This window comes from Rhinopithecus roxellana, chromosome 1 (assembly GCF_007565055.1).
Source record: "Rhinopithecus roxellana isolate Shanxi Qingling chromosome 1, ASM756505v1, whole genome shotgun sequence".
NCBI lineage: Eukaryota > Metazoa > Chordata > Mammalia > Primates > Cercopithecidae > Rhinopithecus > Rhinopithecus roxellana.
Window position 1 is genome coordinate 199,199,939 of NC_044549.1, and position 17,089 is coordinate 199,217,027.

General features: G+C 51.1%; 2 protein-coding genes across 3 annotated transcripts in view; one reads left to right on the top strand and one right to left on the bottom strand.

The window, feature by feature from the left end:
- Nucleotides 1-5,877: 5,877 nt before the first annotated feature.
- LOC115899130 lies at nucleotides 5,878-13,219 on the bottom strand. Of its 2 annotated transcripts, XM_030936086.1 has the most exons (4): nucleotides 11,563-11,685; nucleotides 10,622-10,771; nucleotides 10,146-10,299; nucleotides 5,878-7,150 (listed from the first exon to the last, which is right to left on the bottom strand). In XM_030936086.1, exons 2-4 carry the CDS (start codon nucleotides 10,706-10,708, stop codon nucleotides 6,690-6,692), a joined length of 702 nt encoding a protein of 233 aa, XP_030791946.1. In that variant the 5' UTR covers nucleotides 10,709-10,771; nucleotides 11,563-11,685; the 3' UTR covers nucleotides 5,878-6,689. The 2 variants fall into 2 exon arrangements, 1 of the variants encoding a protein (XP_030791946.1); XR_004058801.1 differs by lacking the exon at nucleotides 5,878-7,150 and adding exons at nucleotides 9,605-9,803; nucleotides 13,085-13,219 and having other exon boundaries at nucleotides 10,146-11,685.
- Nucleotides 11,681-17,089, top strand: part of LIMD1 (LIM domains containing 1) — a 95,217-nt gene continuing 89,808 nt past the window's right edge. The window contains exon 1 of the mRNA XM_030936081.1: nucleotides 11,681-13,460. Within this exon, the coding sequence (XP_030791941.1) occupies nucleotides 12,059-13,460 (1,402 nt within the window). The 5' untranslated portion in view covers nucleotides 11,681-12,058. The remainder of the gene's footprint in view (nucleotides 13,461-17,089) is intronic.

Here is a 17,089-nt window from a genome sequence, read left to right on the forward strand (position 1 = left end):
CACCCAGCGTAGAGTGCAGTGGCGTGATCTCAGCTCACTGCAACCTCTGCCTCCCCGGTTCAAGCAATTCTCCTGCCTCAGCCTCCCAAGTAGCTGGGATTGCAGGCGCCCACTACCACGCCCACCTAATTTTTGTATTTTTAGTAGAGACAGAATTTCACCATGTTGGCCAGGCTGGTCTCAAACCCCTGACCTCAAGTGATCCACCCATCTTGGCCTCTCAAAATGCTGAGATACAGGCGTGAGCCAACGCACCTGGCCTATATGTAGTCATATTATTAATTAAGTTATATATCACTAATATTCATCAAATATGATATAGATAAAAGATTAAGTATTTGGTATAAAGTTTTCAAACAAGATCTACAGAAGGTTTGCAGAGACATACAAAGTTACAAGAGTAACAATACAGCCTCTCTTCTTTGTTTTTGTCTTTGTTTCTGTTTTTGTTTTATGAGGTGGAGTTTTACTCTTGTTGCCCAGGCTGGAGTGCAATGGCGCAATCTCGGCTCACTGCAACCTCCACCTCCTGGGTTCAAGCAATTCTCCTGTCTCAGCCTCCCAAGTAGCTGGGATTACAGGTGCATGCCACCACGCCTGGCTAATTTTTGTATTTTTAGTAGAGATGGGGTTTCATCATATTGGTCAGGCTGGTCTCAAACTCCTGAGCTCAGGTGATCCACCTGCCTCGGCCTCCCAAAGTGCTGGGATTACAGGCATGAGCCACTGCGCCTGGCCCTCTCTTCTTTGTTTTTCCAAATCTGGGTCACCATTTAGCCCAATTAATTTCTTCTACTTACAGATGGCAACACCACACCAGTGCTCCCTTTTCTGATGTGATCCATTTACCACACTTTTGAGGGGCCCCTACCATGTGCCAGGCACTGTTCTAGGTTCCTAGGATACAGCATTGAACCAAATGGTCAAAGATCCATGGCCTTGTGGGGTCTGCATCCTAGTGAGGTGACAGACAGCAAACAAGGAACGAAACAGATGTTCACTGTGTGTCATGTAGGGAGAGGGACAGAGAGAGGGGTGTTAGGAAGGACTTCCTGAGGAGGTGACTGCTGAGTAGAGACCTGGGGGTTGTGAGGGAGGGAGTTGCATGGATATCTGGGACAGTGGGTTCGAGGCAGAGGAATGGCTACCCCCTTGCCCACTCCGGATATACTGCACTCACTCGACAAAAGCCAGTCCTAGTCAGACCCAATTCTCCACCTACTCCATACCCACATCTGTGCAGCTAAACCCTGGCTAGAGAAAAACATGCCACTGTATTGGCTGACCTCACTGAGACCCATGCTCAGAATCTTGGGGTGGGGTGCCTTCATGCTTCCCTGGATCATTCATCCTCCCACTCCCCAGACAACCAATTCCCATGGCAACTTTGCCAGCCTCCCTCTCAATTGTCTTCCTGACTTGCTTGTGTCACCAAGAAAATTAAAGCAATCAGAAGAGTTATCATTCTAAGATTCCAACACCTCATGTACTTACCTACCTGATTCTTGCCCAAAACCTTCCTTCCTGTTACTATGGATGAAACATGCATTGAAGTCCAATCCCCTCTCTGCTACTCAAAGAAAACTCTCTCCTCTCCCTTCTACATTAGCAATGCTTCTCTCCCATGACCCTGTCTCACCGGGTCATTCCCACCAGTGTTGAAATATACCCTACCACCTCCTACTATTTATTTATTTATTTGAGACAGGGTCTTGCTCTGTCTCCCAGGCTGGAGGGCAGTGTCATGATCACAGCTCACTGCAGCCTCCACTCCCAGGCTCAAGCAATCTTCCCACCTTAGCTTCCCAGGTAGCTGGGACTAGAGGCGCACACCACCATTCCTGGTTAATATTTGTATTTTCTCTAGAGACAGGGTTTCATCATGTTGCCCCGACTGGGCTCAAACTCCTGGGCTCAAGTGATCCTCCTACCTTGGCCTCCCAAAGTGCTGGGATTACAGTTGTGGGCCACCACTCCCAGCCAATCTCCCACATTTTTAATTAATTAATTAATTAATGTTTAATTTTTTTTTTTTTTTGAGATGGGGTCTTGCTGTTGCCCAGACTGGAGTGCAGTGGTGTGATCTCAGCTCACTGCAACCTCTGCCTCCCAGGTTCAAGCAATTCTCCTGTCTCAGCCTCCTGAGTAGCTGGGACTAAAGGTGTGCGCCACTGTGCCTGGCTAATTTTTGTATTTTTAGTAGAGATGGGGTTTCACCATATTGGTCTCAAACTCCTGACCTCAGGTGATCCACCTGCCTCAGCCCCGCCAAAGTGCTGGGATTACAGGCATAAGCCACCATGCTAGGCCTATTTTTTTTTTTTTTTTTTTTTGAAGGTAGAGTCTTGTTCTGTCACCCAGGCTAGAGTGCAGTGGCACAATCTCGGTTCACTGCAACCTCCACCTCCCAGGCTCAAGGGATTCTCCTGCCTCAGCCTCACAAGTGGCTGGGATTACAGGTGTGCACCACTATGCCCAGCTAATTTTTGTATTTTTAGTAGAGATGGAGTTTTACCATGTTGGTCTCAAACTCCTGGCCTCAAGTGATCTGCGTGGCTTGGCCTCCCAAAGTGCTGGGATTACAGGCATGAGCTACCATGCCTGGCCCACATTTTAAACAAATTGAAAAACCCTCTCTTCATGGCACTTTTCCCTCTAATTCACTTTACCCAACAAAACTCCTAGAAAGAGTTGTGTAGATAGCTGTCTCCAACATGTCTCCTTGCACTTATTCTTCTTCTGGTCTCTGCTCAGGTGTCACTTGCTCAGTGGGACTGTCCCTGACCCTTGTGTTTAAAATTGCACCCCTCCCTATGTCCTCTTCCCTGCTTCATTTTTTGCCATAGCTCCCATCCCTTTCTAATTTGTACTGTAAGGCATGCATCTATTCTGTTTATTGTCCGTCCTCCCCACTCAAATGTACTAGAATGGAAGTCCAAATAGGACAGGGATGTTCATCTGTTTTGTCCACTGCAGTATCCCCAGCACCCGGGAAACGGCCCAGGGCATTACAGGTGCTCAGTACCATTTGTTCTGTGAGTGAACGAATGCATGATAAGGGCAAGGGCAAGGAACAGCAAAGAAGTCCATGTGTCTGAATGGAGCAATAGGAAAGGATAGTGGAAAATTCGGAGGCAGAGGCGGCAAGGGACCAGATCACACAGGGCCAAGGAAAGGATCTAAGTGTGGTTCAGGATGCCATTGGAGGGTTTGCACTAGGGAAAGTCATGATCTGACGGATGTTACTGAGATTCTGGGCAGGTCAAGTAAAAAAACTCACGTTCCATGAGTGTGTCCCTGTGACAGGCAGTTTTTGTATCTGTGTATCATGAACAATTGTCCTACCTCAGCCTAAAGCTTTCCTAAAGGAAAGCTGGGTGTTGAAAATGGTACCTGTTGCACAGGCAGGGCCATGGGAAGGAATGATCACTGCTTTGCAGGGGCTCCATGCTTTATAGCTTGCTACGGACTGAATGTTTATGCCCACTGCCCCAACATTCATATGTTGAAATACTACCGTCCAAGGTAATGGTATTAGAAGGTGGGACTTTGGGGCCGGGTGCAGTGGCTCACACCTGTAATCCCAGCACTTTGGGAGGTCGAGGCGGGCGGATCACGAGGTCAGGAGATCGAGACCATCCTGGCCAACACAGTGAAACCCCATCTCTACTAAAAATACAAAAAAATTAGCCAGGCATGGTGGCGTGCACCTATAGTCCCAGCTACTCGGGAGGCTGAGGCAGGGGAATCGTTTGAACCCGGGAGGGGGAGGTTGCAGTGAGCCGAGATCACGCCACTGCACTCCAGCCTGGGACAGAGCGAGACTCTGTCTCAAAAAAAAAAAAAAAAAAAAAAAGGTGGGACTCAGAGAGGTAGAGCCCTTATGAATGGAATTAGTGCTGTTAAAAAAGAGGCCTGAGGGAGCTTGGTCACCCTTCTACCATGTGAGGACACAGGCACAAGGTACCATCTATGAATCAGAGAGCAGGTCCTCATCAAACGCCCATTGACAAAAAGAGTCAAACTCTGTAAAATATTTGGAGATTTATTCTGAGCCAAATACGAGCGACCATGGCCTGTGACACAGCTCTCAAGAGATCCTGAGAACACGTGCACAAGGTGGTTGGGGCGCAGTTTGGTTTTGTACATTTTAGGGAGATGTATAACATCAATCAAATACATTTAAGATACATATTGGTTGCATCCAGAAAGGTGGGACAACTCAAAGAGGGGGGTCGTGGGGGTGGGGGCTTCCAGGTTATAGGTCGATTAAAAATTTTTCTGGCCGGGCGCGGTGGCTCAAGCCTGTGATCCCAGCACTTTGGGAGGCCGAGACGGGCGGATCACGAGGTCAGGAGATCGAGACCATCCTGGTTAACACGGTGAAACCCCGTCTCTACTAAAAAATACAAAAAACTAGCCGGGCGACGTGGCGGGAGCCTGTAGTCCCAGCTACTCGGGAGGCTGAGGCAGGAGAATGGCGTAAACCCAGGAGGCGGAGCTTGCAGTGAGCTGAGATCTGGCCACTGCACTCCAGCCTGTGAGGCAGAGTGAGACTCCGTCTCAAAAAAAAAAAAAAAAAAAAAAAAAAAAAAAAAAAAAAATTCTAACCAACAATTGGTTGAAAGAGTTATCAATATGAAAAATGTCTAGGTTGTGATAAGAGATTGTGGAGACCAAAGTTTCATCATGCAGATGAAGCCTCCAGGTAGCAGGCTTCAGAGAGAATAGATTGTTGGGCTGGGCGCAGTGGCTTATGCCTATAATCCCAGCACTTTGGGAGGCCGAGGTGGGTGGATCACCTGAGGTCAGGAGTTCCAAACCAGCCTGGCCAACATGGTGAAACCCTGTCTCTATTAAAAATACAAAAAGTTAGCCGGGCTTGGTGACGTGTGCCTGTAATCCCAGCTACTCGGGAGACTGAGGCAGGAGAATTACTTGAACCCAGGAGGCAGAGGTTGCAGTGAGCTGAGATCATGCCATTGCACTCCAGCCTGAGCAACAAGAGCAAAACTCCATCTCAAAACAAAACAAAACAAAACAACAATAACAACAACAAAACCAAACAGAATAGATTGTAAATGTTTCTCATCCGACTTCAGGTCTGGGTTGATGTTAATGCCAGAGAGATGTAATGAGGCATGTCTGACCTTCACTTTCAGGTTAAATTTTAGAGTGCCCTGGCTGAGGAGGAAGTACATTTAGATGGTTGGGGGGCCTTAGGATTTTATTTTTGGTTAATACCCTGAATTTGCTGGTGCCTTGATCTTGGACTTCCCAGCCTCTCAAACCGTGATAAATACATTTCTGTTGTTTATAAGTCACCTAGTCTGTGGTATTCTGCTATAACAGCCCCAATGGACCAAGACACTAATAAAATAGAATATTAAACATGTTTTCATTCAAGAAAACAAAATAAAACATTATTGGTAAACACTTAAACAAAAACATTTACACTCTGCCTACCCACTGATAAAATTTTTTAGCACTTCAGTATTTTGCTTCTTAAACAACTGTTATGCAAATATAAACACCTTCTTTTGAGATATTAAAGTTGTTTCCAAGCAACAGCCTATATTAAATAACCACCGCTGGAATTCTAAATGCCATGCACAGAATTTGAAAGACCTCTGCCTCTTAAGTATTAAACAGCAGCAATAAAACATCAGTAGTCTCCTGGCCTTTTTGTTTTTTTTTTTTTTGAGACAGAGTCTCGCTCTGTCACCCAGGCTGGAGTGCAGCGACGTGATCTTGGCTCACTGCAAGCTCCGCCTCCCAGGTTCATGACATCTTCCTGCCTCAGCCTCCCAAGTAGCTGGGACTACAGGCGCCTACCACCACGCCCAGCTAATTTTTCGTAGTTTTAGTAAAGACGGGGTTTCACCGTGTTAGCCAGGATGGTCTTGATCTCCTGACGTCGTGATCAGGAATGTCTTGATCGCCTCGACCTTCCAAAGTGCTGGGACTACAGGCGTGAGCCATGGCGCGCGGCCTTGTTTCCCGGCCATTTCTAAGTACTCTTTCACAGTGGTATATTATTCAGTTTGATGCCCATGGGATACCATCTTTTTTTTTTTTTTCCTTTTTTTTTTTTTTTTTTGAGACAGGGTCTTGTTCTTTCATCCAGACTGGAGGACATTGGTGCGATACTATAGGCATGTGCTACCATGCCTGGCTAATTTTTTAAAAATTATTTTTTGGTAGAGATGGGATCTCACTATGCTTGTTGCCCAGGCTGGTCTCAAACTCCTGGCCTCAAGCATTCCTCCCTCCTTGGCCTCACAAGTGCTGGGATTACAAGAGGGAGCCACTGTGCTCGGCTGGGATGCCATCTTTATAAGCTATTTTGTAATGGTGTAAGGTGCTCCATTGACTGAGAAAGGACAGGCCAGTTTAAATACATGGATTGTGGATTTAGGTTTGTGTTTAGTTGATGGAGATGGTGCAACTGTTCTAGAATGGCAGTTGGGGTGGAGAGTAATGTCTACAAGCTTCTGGAATGCTGAGCACTTCAGCTAAGCCAAGATACAGGGAGGCAGGAGGGCATCAAGTATTGTGGGCTCACATAGGTGCCAATGTCACAGGATACTTGGGTTGTTGTTTTTCTAGCCAGAAACCTCTGTGGCCAATGGGGCCAATGGTGCCTTTGCCTGAGTTTTGCTCAGGCCCACTGGGCTTGTTTCTCCCACTTAGCCTGACAGGCTGCGCTCAGTTCGTGCTACTGGCCTGGATCCAATGCCTGCCAAGGGTAAGCCAGCCATGGAGCAGTGAGAGGTGTGTGAGCAAGCAAGCATGGAGTCTGGCCACTGCACACAGCCGGGCACACCAGCTGTGGGAGGACAGGCAGCTCTAGGTGCCAGCACAGGCACAGCTCCCGGTGAGGCTGTGGCTGGACCAGGCGTACCACAAGCAACTTCCACTGCTGGTGTTGGGGAATGCGGTGACACCTGGAAGCTTGGAGACACCGGGAACCACAGAGCCCCAAAGAGGGTATCATAGCCCTGAACTGGGGCGCTCCTAGGTCTGGGCTCCCCAAAGGGCTGCAGCTCTTCTCTCCTTCTCTCTTCTCTCCTTTCTTCTCTGTTCTCTCCATCTCTCTTCTCTCCTTCTCGGTGCCCACAACGTGGCAAGCAAGGGGTGTGTTTCAGTCCTGTTTGTGTTACAGATCTTTTAGTGCCACCATTTGCCCAGCGGGCTCCAAGTTCTTGTCCCGCGTCCATGAAGAATAAGGTATGCAGACAACTGGAGGGTTAGCAAGGCAGAAAGGAGCTTCACTGAGTGGCAGAACAGTGCTAAGTGGGTATGTCCTTTCCGCAGGCAGGTTGTCCTGATGAGTGTCCAGCTCTCAGTGGAGAGGAGACCCACAGTGAGTAGCTGCCTTCCACAGGCAGGTCACCCTGACATCTCTGCAGCCCTCAGCAGAGAGACCCAGAGGGGGCAGCTCCTATCTGCAGGCAGGTCATCCCATTGTCTGCCTGAGTCTGGCAGAGTCTGTTTTTTTTACAGACTTCAGAAGGGAGGAAGTGTGTGCTGATTGGTCCACAGGCAGCCATAGGCAAGCCCAGAAAAAGAATCATTAGTTCTCACTCCGGTCCACAGGACTGATAGCCCAGCCCCTGGGCTTCAGGCTGTCCCTGGCTTGAAGGTGGGGCTTCACTGGGGACCCATCCCATTTGACCCAGGAGCCTGATTGCCTCCTGCTGCCATCGACCTGCTGTCCATGGCACCCATGGCACCCAGGTTGTTCATGCTGAGGGGTGCCTGCAGGTACGCGTCGAGCTGCCCTCAGCCCCACCCTGGGAGGGAGCTCCCATGCTCATCGGCACCTAAAGTCTGAAGGGGGCCGAGGCAGCAGGGGACTGGCATGTCATTGCTGCCCTGAGTGCATGTACCCCCAACTGGGTTGCGACAGTGCCTGGGCTCAGCTTCAACTTTGCTCCAAAATCAGAGTGGACACCAGGAGAGGCCAGGCAGGAGGAGCAGGCACTTCTGAGCCTGTGGGGGTAGGATGGCTTTCTAGGTCCCTGGGAACACAGGGATGCCCACGTCCGCAGCCACAGCTGGGTGGCTGCAGCTGTGCCTGGGAAGGGAGGGCTCCTGCCCCACCAACTCAGAAGGGAGTGGGGCTCCTGCCTGTTCCTAGCTCCTACCAGCTCCGTGGAGCATGCAGTCCTGGTCACACCTCGCCATTGCAGCCAGCGTCATGGCAATGGCTGTTCCAGATGGACCACTGCTGCCATCGCCAAGACAGGATGAAAAGATAAAACAAATATAAGAGCCCTGGTTGGTGTCTGTGGCTCCTGCACCAGGGTCCCAACTATCCAAACTGAAAACCCAGAAAGCTGGCTCTGAGCTTACTGGACTTTGCACAGGGATGGCCACATATTCCTAGCACTTTGTCAGCTATAGCCGCCATATTTGGAGGTCAGGCAAAGTGAGCCAGTCTTCCACTCCAAAAGAAAATGCACCCCTATGTATATCAAGGGCCACTGCCACACAGTGCCTAGGGAAGCATGGAATCAGGACTCTAGACTTGTGTTTCTCAAAGTGTGGTCCCTGAACCAGCAGCATCAGTGGTGTTACCTGGGAACTTGTTAGAGACACTCATTCTTAGTCCCCATCTGAGACCTGCAGAATCAGAAACTCTGGGGGTAGGGTCCAGCAATTGGTGTTTTAAGAAGCTCCCCAAGGAACTCTGGTGCATGTTCAAGTTTGGGAGCACTAGTCTAGACCAGTTCCAGGAGATGCTAATGTTGTTTGCTTCAGGACCACACTTTGAGAACTACTGTTCTAGAAATTTCATAAGCAAATCACTTGGTTTATGAGTAAATCCAGTTGTTTTATCGTCTTACTCTGTCATCGAGGCTGGAGAGCAGTGGCGCAATCACAGCTCACTGCAGCCTTGAATTTCTGGACTCAAGTGATCCTCCCACCCCAATCTCCCCAGCAGCTAGGACTACAGGTGTGCACCATAACACCTGGCTAATTTTTTAAAATTTTTGTAGAGATGAGTCTTGCTTTGTTAGACAGGCTGGTCTCCAGCCTAAATCCAGTTTGTAATTAATAAGTATTACCCAATACCTAAGGGGTGTTTAATTATGATTACCTCTGAGAAAGGGGATGGTGGGCAACTTTTAAAACTTTATATGTCTGTATTGTTCAAAATTGTTATAGAAACATGTATTACTTGTAAATAAAAAACCAAAAAAATTTTGTTAATAAAAATACTTCATTTTAGGCCGGGCGCGGTGGCTCAAGCCTGTAATCCCAGCACTTTGGGAGGCCGAGACGGGCGGATCACGAGGTCAGGAGATCGAGACCATCCTGGCTAACAGGGTGAAACCCCGTCTCTACTAAAAAATACAAAAAACTAGCCGGGCGAGGTGGCGGGCGCCTGTAGTCCCAGCTACTCGGGAGGCTGAGGCAGGAGAATGGCGTAAACCTGGGAGGCGGAGCTTGCAGTGAGCTGAGATCCGGCCACTGCACTCCAGCCTGGGCGACAGAGCAAGACTCCGTCTCAAAAAAAAAAAAAAAAAAAAAAAAAAAAAAAAAAAAAAAAAAAAAAAAATACTTCATTTTAGTATAGTGCTTTATAGCAGTGCTTCTCAAACTTTATTGTGCAAACAAACCGCCCAGAAATATTAAAATGCAGATTCTGATTCAGTAGGTTGGCAGTGGGGCCTAAGATTCTGCATTTTCAACAAGCTCCCTGGTGATATGGAGTCTGTTAACCACACTTTGGGCTTACCGCAGCAGTCCTCAGCATGCGAAGCTCAGGCGGTAATGCCAGTGATGGGGAGTGGCTGTAAATACAGATACAGTTTTGCTGGCTTGCCTCCTCCCACCTCCTGCTGTGCGACTCAGTTCCTAACAGGCCACAGACCAGTACTGGATAGTAACCCAGGGATTGGGGACCCCTGGTTTACAGAATATAAAGCACATTCATATATATTGTCTTATTTGTTCTCTGTCACAACTCTGGCAGATAGGGGTTCACTAATTCACTTATTTGACCATTAGGTACTACTATTAATATATACCAGGCACTTGGCATACAGATATGGTCTAATGGAGTGGGAAACCTAACCCCCAACCAAACAAAAAAACGCACGTTAACCAACAAATAAATAATTATAAATAGTTACCAGAACTGAGCAGGAAGTAAAGAGGGTGCTGAAAAAGAACAACAGGAACCACTCCGAGAAGGCCTCTAAGAGGAGGTGACTTCAGCAGGGATGGGAAAGATGAGCCACTCAGTTTAGGGGCAAGCTCTGGGCAGACACCAGGAAGCTCCTGCAGCTAGAGTGCAGGGAGGGAGGGAAGATCCCCAGATCAGGCCCGGAAGGCTGCAGCAAGGGGCCGATTTCAATTTAAGTTTGGGGTAAGCGCTGAGGATTTAGGCAGAGAAGTGTCTGGTCTAGTATTTGCCTTAGGATCACGATGGCTGTAGTGTGGGAAATGAAACCTCTCCAGGATCGCCTGGGAACTGGTATAGGGAGTGGTATAGGGAGTCCCGGGCCATGCGGGGGCGCCAAGGTGTCAGGCCTGGTGTCCCTGGAGCCGCGCGGATCTACTTGCAGATGGGTCCCTCTATGAATAACGAGCCTACTAGGGCACGTACTTTTACTGCTGCACTGAGGACGTGAAATGCCCGCGGGCACAACGAGACTTTCTTCTTTTCCGCTCTTTCAGAGGACCCGGGCTCCATCTACGCTTTGCTGGTTACGTTGACATCCTGGGCATTTCCCCCTCTCTGCCTCAGTCTCTCGATCTGTCAAAGAGGACGGTGGGCCAGCCACGGGTGACATGCCCGTGCGCCTCTCCAATAGTGCACCTCGGGCAAGCCGGGCGGCGGGCACAGCCTGGACAGTGGCGGCCTCGAAAGGCACACAAGGCTGGCTTTCCACCGGGGAAACTGAGGCAGTGGAGCGAGGAATGGCATCCTCCAAACTCCTCGCAAACTCCCAGCGCCAGTGTTGGGCCCGTGCAGGCTACCCAGGCCGCCAGTCTCCGAGCGGAGGACCCCGCCCAGCGCTGCCAGGGGCGGGGCCGGGCTGAGGACCCGAGACTGGAAGGGAGGTCGGAGCACCCAATTCGGTCCAGGATTCGCAGGGGGCGGCAGTGGCGGCGGCGAACTCCCGTGCAGTCCCAGTGCTAGAGCGTGGGACGGATTTGCGGGGCACCCCTCGGGGTTCTCCAGCCAGGACTAGGGGCGGGAGGCCCAGCCACGCTGCCGTGTGCAGGCCTGACCCTGGGCGCCCGCCCGCGCGCCGTCCCCGCCCCTCGGCCGCCCCCTCCGCCCCCGCGCGGGCTCGGGACGTGCAGAGCCGGCGAGCGAGCAGCAGGGACTGCTCCTGGCGCACTCACTTCCGCGTCCCGCCGCCCTCCGGCCCGCGCGCGCCGATCCGCCACCGCCATCGGACAATGGGCCGCCAGCCCCAGCTGCCGTGAACTTCCTGCCGCTGATCGGCCGCCCGTGCGTCCCGGACGGCGCTCCCGCCAGGCGCCGGCCGGGATCGCAGCTCCGGGGAAGCAGCGGAGGACCCAGCGCCCGGGACGTACCTGCGCCTCAGCCTCTGCGCCTTTGCTCCGGCCCGACTCGCGGCCTCGGCGCCCTCCTGGCCGATTCAGCTTCACCCGGCCCAGTCGGCTGCTGCCTTGCTGTGGGTTTCCGCGTTTGGTTGCCTAAGGAGGATGTGATTTTACTTTTTTGCTGTTTTCTTTTTCCTTTTATAATTTGAAGAGGAGAAAAGAACTCCGCTGAGCAGGCCCGGGACAGCGAAGTGCCATCAGCTACCCCAACAAGGAGGTCTCCGGGGGAAAGGGAGTTGGAAGCCAACTTGGTCCAGCTGTCGCTGAGGTCTCAACTTTAGCTGGACTCCTAAGTCCTGGGGTCATGCCCTTCACGCTAGGCAGGTGGAAGTCTTTACCTGTACTGGGTCGGACTTGAGCCCCGACCCTTCGCCAGCGTCTCCCCGCTGCCCTCAACACACACACACACACACACACACACACACAGACACGGCACCTGGGCTAGGCTGGGACACCTGTCTGCAGCATGGATAAGTATGACGACCTGGGCCTGGAGGCCAGTAAATTCATCGAGGACCTGAACATGTATGAGGCCTCCAAGGATGGGCTCTTCCGAGTGGACAAGGGTGCAGGCAACAACCCCGAGTTTGAGGAAACTCGCAGGGTGTTCGCCACCAAGATGGCCAAAATCCACCTCCAGCAGCAGCTCCTGCAGGAGGAGACCCTGCCCAGGGGGAGCAGAGGCCCTGTCAATGGAGGGGGCCGCCTGGGCCCACAGACCCGTCGGGAAGTTGGTGTGGGCAGCAGGCTGACTGTGGATGGTGCTGCCAAGCCTCCTCTTGCTGCCTCGTCAGGGCCGCCTGGGGCAGTCACCACCTTCGCTGCTGGGCAGCCCCCGTACCCACCGCAGGAGCAGAGATCCAGGCCATACCTGCATGGCACAAGGCATGGCAGCCAGGACTGTGGTTCCAGGGAGAGCCCAGCGACTTCTGAGATGTCTGCTTTGCACCAGCCAGGCCCCTGCGAGGATCCATCCTGCCTCACTCACGGAGACTATTATGACAACCTCTCCTTGGCAAGCCCAAAGTGGGGTGACAAACCAGGAGTGTCCCCCAGCATCGGCCTGAGTGTAGGGAGTGGGTGGCCTAGCTCCCTGGGGAGTGACCCACTACTGCCCAAACCCTGCGGGGACCATCCCCTAAACCAGCGACAGCTCTCCCTGAGCTCCAGCAGATCTTCTGAGGGTAGCCTGGGTGGTCAGGATAGTGGCATTGGTGGCCGCAGCAGCGAGAAGCCAACAGGCCTTTGGTCCACTGCCTCCTCCCAGCGGGTGAGCCCTGGCCTGCCTTCCCCAAACTTGGAGAACGGAGCACCAGCTCTGGGGCCTGCTCAGCCCAGGACCCCTTCTGTGTCAGCACCCCTGGCCCTGAGCTGCCCCAGGCAAGGAGGTCTTCCAAGATCAAACTCGGGGCTGGGGGGTGAGGTTTCAGGTGTGATGTCCAAACCCAATGTGGCCCCCCAACCTTGGTTCCAGGATGGGCCCAAATCTTACCTTTCCAGTTCTGCCCCGTCATCCTCACCAACTGGCCTGGACAGTTCACAGCCGGGTGCGGTCCCTGGGCTGGGGCCGAAGCCTGGCTGCACAGACCTTGGCACTGGTCCCAAGCTCAGCCCCACCAGTCTTGTCCATCCAGTGATGTCCACCCTGCCTGAGTTGTCTTGTAAAGAGGGTACCCTGGGCTGGTCTTCTGATGGTAGCCTGGGACCTGTGCTCCTGGAGAGCCCGAGCTCCCCTAGGGTGAGGCTGCCCTGCCAGCCCCTGGTCCCGGGTCCTGAGCTGAGACCCTCTGCAGCTGAGTTGAAATTAGAAGCCCTCACCCAACGTCTGGAGCGAGAGATGGATGCTCACCCGAAGGCCGATTACTTTGGTGAGTGAGAGGCTGGTGGAGTTGCCTATGGTGGGGTGATAGGGTTCTTGAGGTTGGTGAACATGCTGCCTACCAGGGATGCTATAGGCTGTAGCTACCTCTCCTTGAGTGGCCTGTTTTTTTATTTTTCTGTTTTTTGTTTTGGGCTTCCTCTTTCAGCTGCTTTTTCTGATTCAGAAACTTGAAAGCATCCTGGGGCAGAAAGGGGACCTTGCAGCTGGGGTTACCCATGTGTGAAGGGTGCAGCAGGGTGGGATTGCTCGTGACTGCTCTCAGAAAAGAGAAATGCTGTGACGTTGGATTTCAAGGGTTTTGGGTGTGACTTTAGAGCCTCTTGCAGTGACAGGCTCATGCAGGACTTGAATGAGACCAGCTATCTTAGGGGGAAGGTACCCCTGAACATTCAGTCTGTAGTTGGTTGGGCAGATCTGGTTGTTCTGGCTGTTGGAGGGACCAGTGATTTGAGGCAGGTGCTCTTGACTGCCATGTATGTGTGTCTGTGTGTAGGTGGGTAATTGTGTGCAGTTGAGGCAGGTCAAACACTACCATGAAAGACTTGTAGAGCAGTGGTTTTATTTGTTTTTTTTTTTTTTTTTTGAGATGGAGTCTCGTTCTGTAGCCCAGGCTATAGTGCAATGGCGCAATCTTGACTCACTGCAATCTCCGCCTCCTGGGTTCAAGCAATTCTCCTGCCTCAGCCTCTTGAGTAGCTGGGACTGCAGGCACGTGTCACCATACCTGGCTAATTTTTTGTATTTATTTATTTATTTTAGTAGAGACGGGGTTTCACTGCGCTAGACAGGATGTTCTCAATCTCCTGACCTCGTGATCCGCCCACCTCGGCCTCCCAAAGTGCTGGGATTACAGGCGTAAGCCACGGCGCCTGGCCAGAGCAGTCGTTAAGTGTAGTCCCTGGATCAGGAGCATCCCTTTGCCTGGAAACTGATTAGAAATGGAAATTCTTGGGCCCCACCCCAGACCTACTGAATCAGAAACTGTGGGATGGGACCCAGCAAGCTGTGACCCTGCTGTGTGGTGAGATTTGAGCCCTGCTACATGCACCGTGAGCCTCCTAACCCAGCCCACACCCAGGTAACAGCCAACAGCCAGGTAGCACCACAGCCATGGCTCAAACTAGGATGGAAAATGTGTCTTCCTGGTTTTACTCAAACTTGCAAGTTTTGTTTTATTCTCTGTTTTAAAACCACAAACTCTTGGAGACTGCTAGCTTCAACTTATTTTCTTTGCACAGGGTTTAGTGGTAGCTGTATCTTTCTGTTGAGTAATGATTAGCTGTCTCATAGGAGAGCTAACTAGAAAGACAGCCTATTCGTAGAGAATCGGAGGGGTTTTTCATTTTTTAACTTTGAATAATTGAGCTCACGTGTTCCCCATAGCCTGCGTTCTGCTGGGGTAGCAGCTCTGCCAAATGGAGGGCAGGGACAGGGAAGGCCCTGGGAGAGGAAGACAGTTGGCTTACTGCTGTCAGCCTACCCTTGTTCTCCGTGAACGAACAAGTGTCCCAAGGTCCTTTGAGGGACCAGGGTCTGAGGCACTGGGCTGCTGGATGTGTGCACCTTATGGTAGCATTGTGTTTTGCCTCTCATGAGAACCTCGTGGGAGCCAGTTCTCACCCCATACTCAGCAGGCTGAGGTCAGGGTAACTGTTTACGGCTTTTTTTAACTTTATTTTTATTTATTTATTTATTTTGAAACAAGGTCTTGCCTTGTTGCCCAGGCTGGAGTGCAGTGCAGCCTAGACCTCCTGGACTCAAGGCATCTTCCTACCTCAGCCTCCTGAGTAGCTAGGACTACTTAGGAGGAAGCAGGGGAGGAAGGGGGCGTGGAGGTGGGGGCATCCTCTCTAGGTTGCCCAGGCTGTTCTCCTGGGCTCAAGTGATCCTCTTGCCTCAGCCTCCCAAAGTGCTGGGATTACAGGTGTGAGCCACTGTGCCCGGCCTACTGGTTTATTTTTTAAAGCACATGGCACCATCTCACTGTGAACTCTTTCCTCCTCAGCACATTCCCACGTTTGGGAGTAATAATTAGCTGGAAATACTGTGGGTCTTTTAATTTAAACTTTTGTTTAGTTGTAAATTTCAAGCTCATTGGACAACACAAACAGCAGTTTTATTTATCTTGGGATGCAAGTTTATGCCGTGCATCAGAGCATCGGTATTAGCTAATGCTACTCATCCATTCAGCATATATTAAAATTTATTGAGCAGCTATCTTGAGGCCATGCTCTGTTCCAGATCTTGGGGATACATAGTGAACAGGACAGACAGGAACCTCTGCCTCCCTGGAGCAGACAATGTAGTAGAAGGAGGCAGGGAGTGAATGAAGTAAATAAGCAAGTACTAGGGAGAGAATCAAGGTAGAGAAAGGGAATGGAGCCCTGGGGCTGGGGGTGGCAGAGAGATTTCCAGTTTTAAATTGGGTGACCAGGGAATGTCCCACCAAGAAGATGCATTTGAGCAAAGGCAGGCAGGAGACTGGACCATGTGTTTTCCCAGGGAAATGGTGTTCTTGGCAGGGCAGACAGCAAGCACAGAGGCCCTGCAGGCCTGGTCTGTGCTGGACACTGTACTGAACACTTGGTGCTGACTATTGAATTGACTGGTCACAGCATCCTCGGAAGCTGGTTCTGCCATTATGCCCATTTTACTGATGAGGAAATGGAAGCTCAGGGAGGTTAAATTACTGGCGGTGTCACAGATCATATTGGGTGCTGCTGGGGCTTGAGCTTGACAGTTTAGTTCAGCCTCAGGGCTCACGCGTCTAACCAGCATTGCCAAACTGTCTCCCAAGCAGAGATTTGGAAGCCTATTTTATTTATTTATTTTTATTTTTTATTTTTAATTGAGATGAAATTCGCATAAGGTAAATTAACCATTTTGAAGTGAACAATTCAGTGTTGTTTAATATTAATACATTCACAGTGTTGTACAATGAACACCTCTGTCTAGTTCCAAAATGTTTTCATCAACCCAAAAGGAAACCCCATACCCCTAACCCAATTGCTCCCCGTTTCCCCCCATCTCCCCCAGCTCCTGGCAACAACCAATGTGCATTCTGTCTCTGTGGCATTACCTATTCTGGAATTTCATTTAGAAATGGAATCGTGTGTTTTATTCATTTTTTGTATAAACTTCACAGATAAGCAAGCACACACGGTGAAAACCGAGCCTCTTTTCCCAGCCTATCTGGTCGAGTGTCCTGGGTGTAATGAGCATATGTGTTTCTGCCAGCCCCAGTGGGGTGGCATGCTGTTCTACTGCACAGCGTCTCCACAGTGGCTCTACGTCAGCGTGTGTTGAGCTGGCTATACGTGGCTGCTGTGCGATGTGCCTGGGTCACCTAAGGTCACTTAAGCAGCCCTCACTGATGGGCCTTTGGAATGTACCCATCTACAAGGGACAGGCGTAGTTGCAAGATCAGCTCCCAGGAGTGGGACTGTGGGGCTGTGTGGTTTGTGTCCTTTAGGTGTGGTTTGGTTGCTCCCTGCAGCGCTCATGCCAGGACCGAGCTGCCAGCTGTGTAGGAGAGGGTTTGCCCCATGCCTGCTTTGGTGGCAGAGCTTCCATCTGCTCTTCCGCGACCTCCCTTGGGGCAGAGGAGGAAGTCTT

Coding starts and splice junctions, on each gene's coding strand:
- LOC115899130 (XM_030936086.1), bottom strand. CDS start 10,708: ATGGAGCCCGGGTCCTCTGAAAGAGCGGAAAAGAAGAAAGTCTCGTTG. Junction 10,300..10,621: donor TCCTCAGTGCAGCAGTAAAA/GTACGTGCCCTA, acceptor CCTGCACTCTAG/CTGCAGGAGCTTCCTGGTGT. Junction 7,151..10,145: donor TTACTTCCTGCTCAGTTCTG/GTAACTATTTAT, acceptor TAACACAAACAG/GACTGAAACACACCCCTTGC.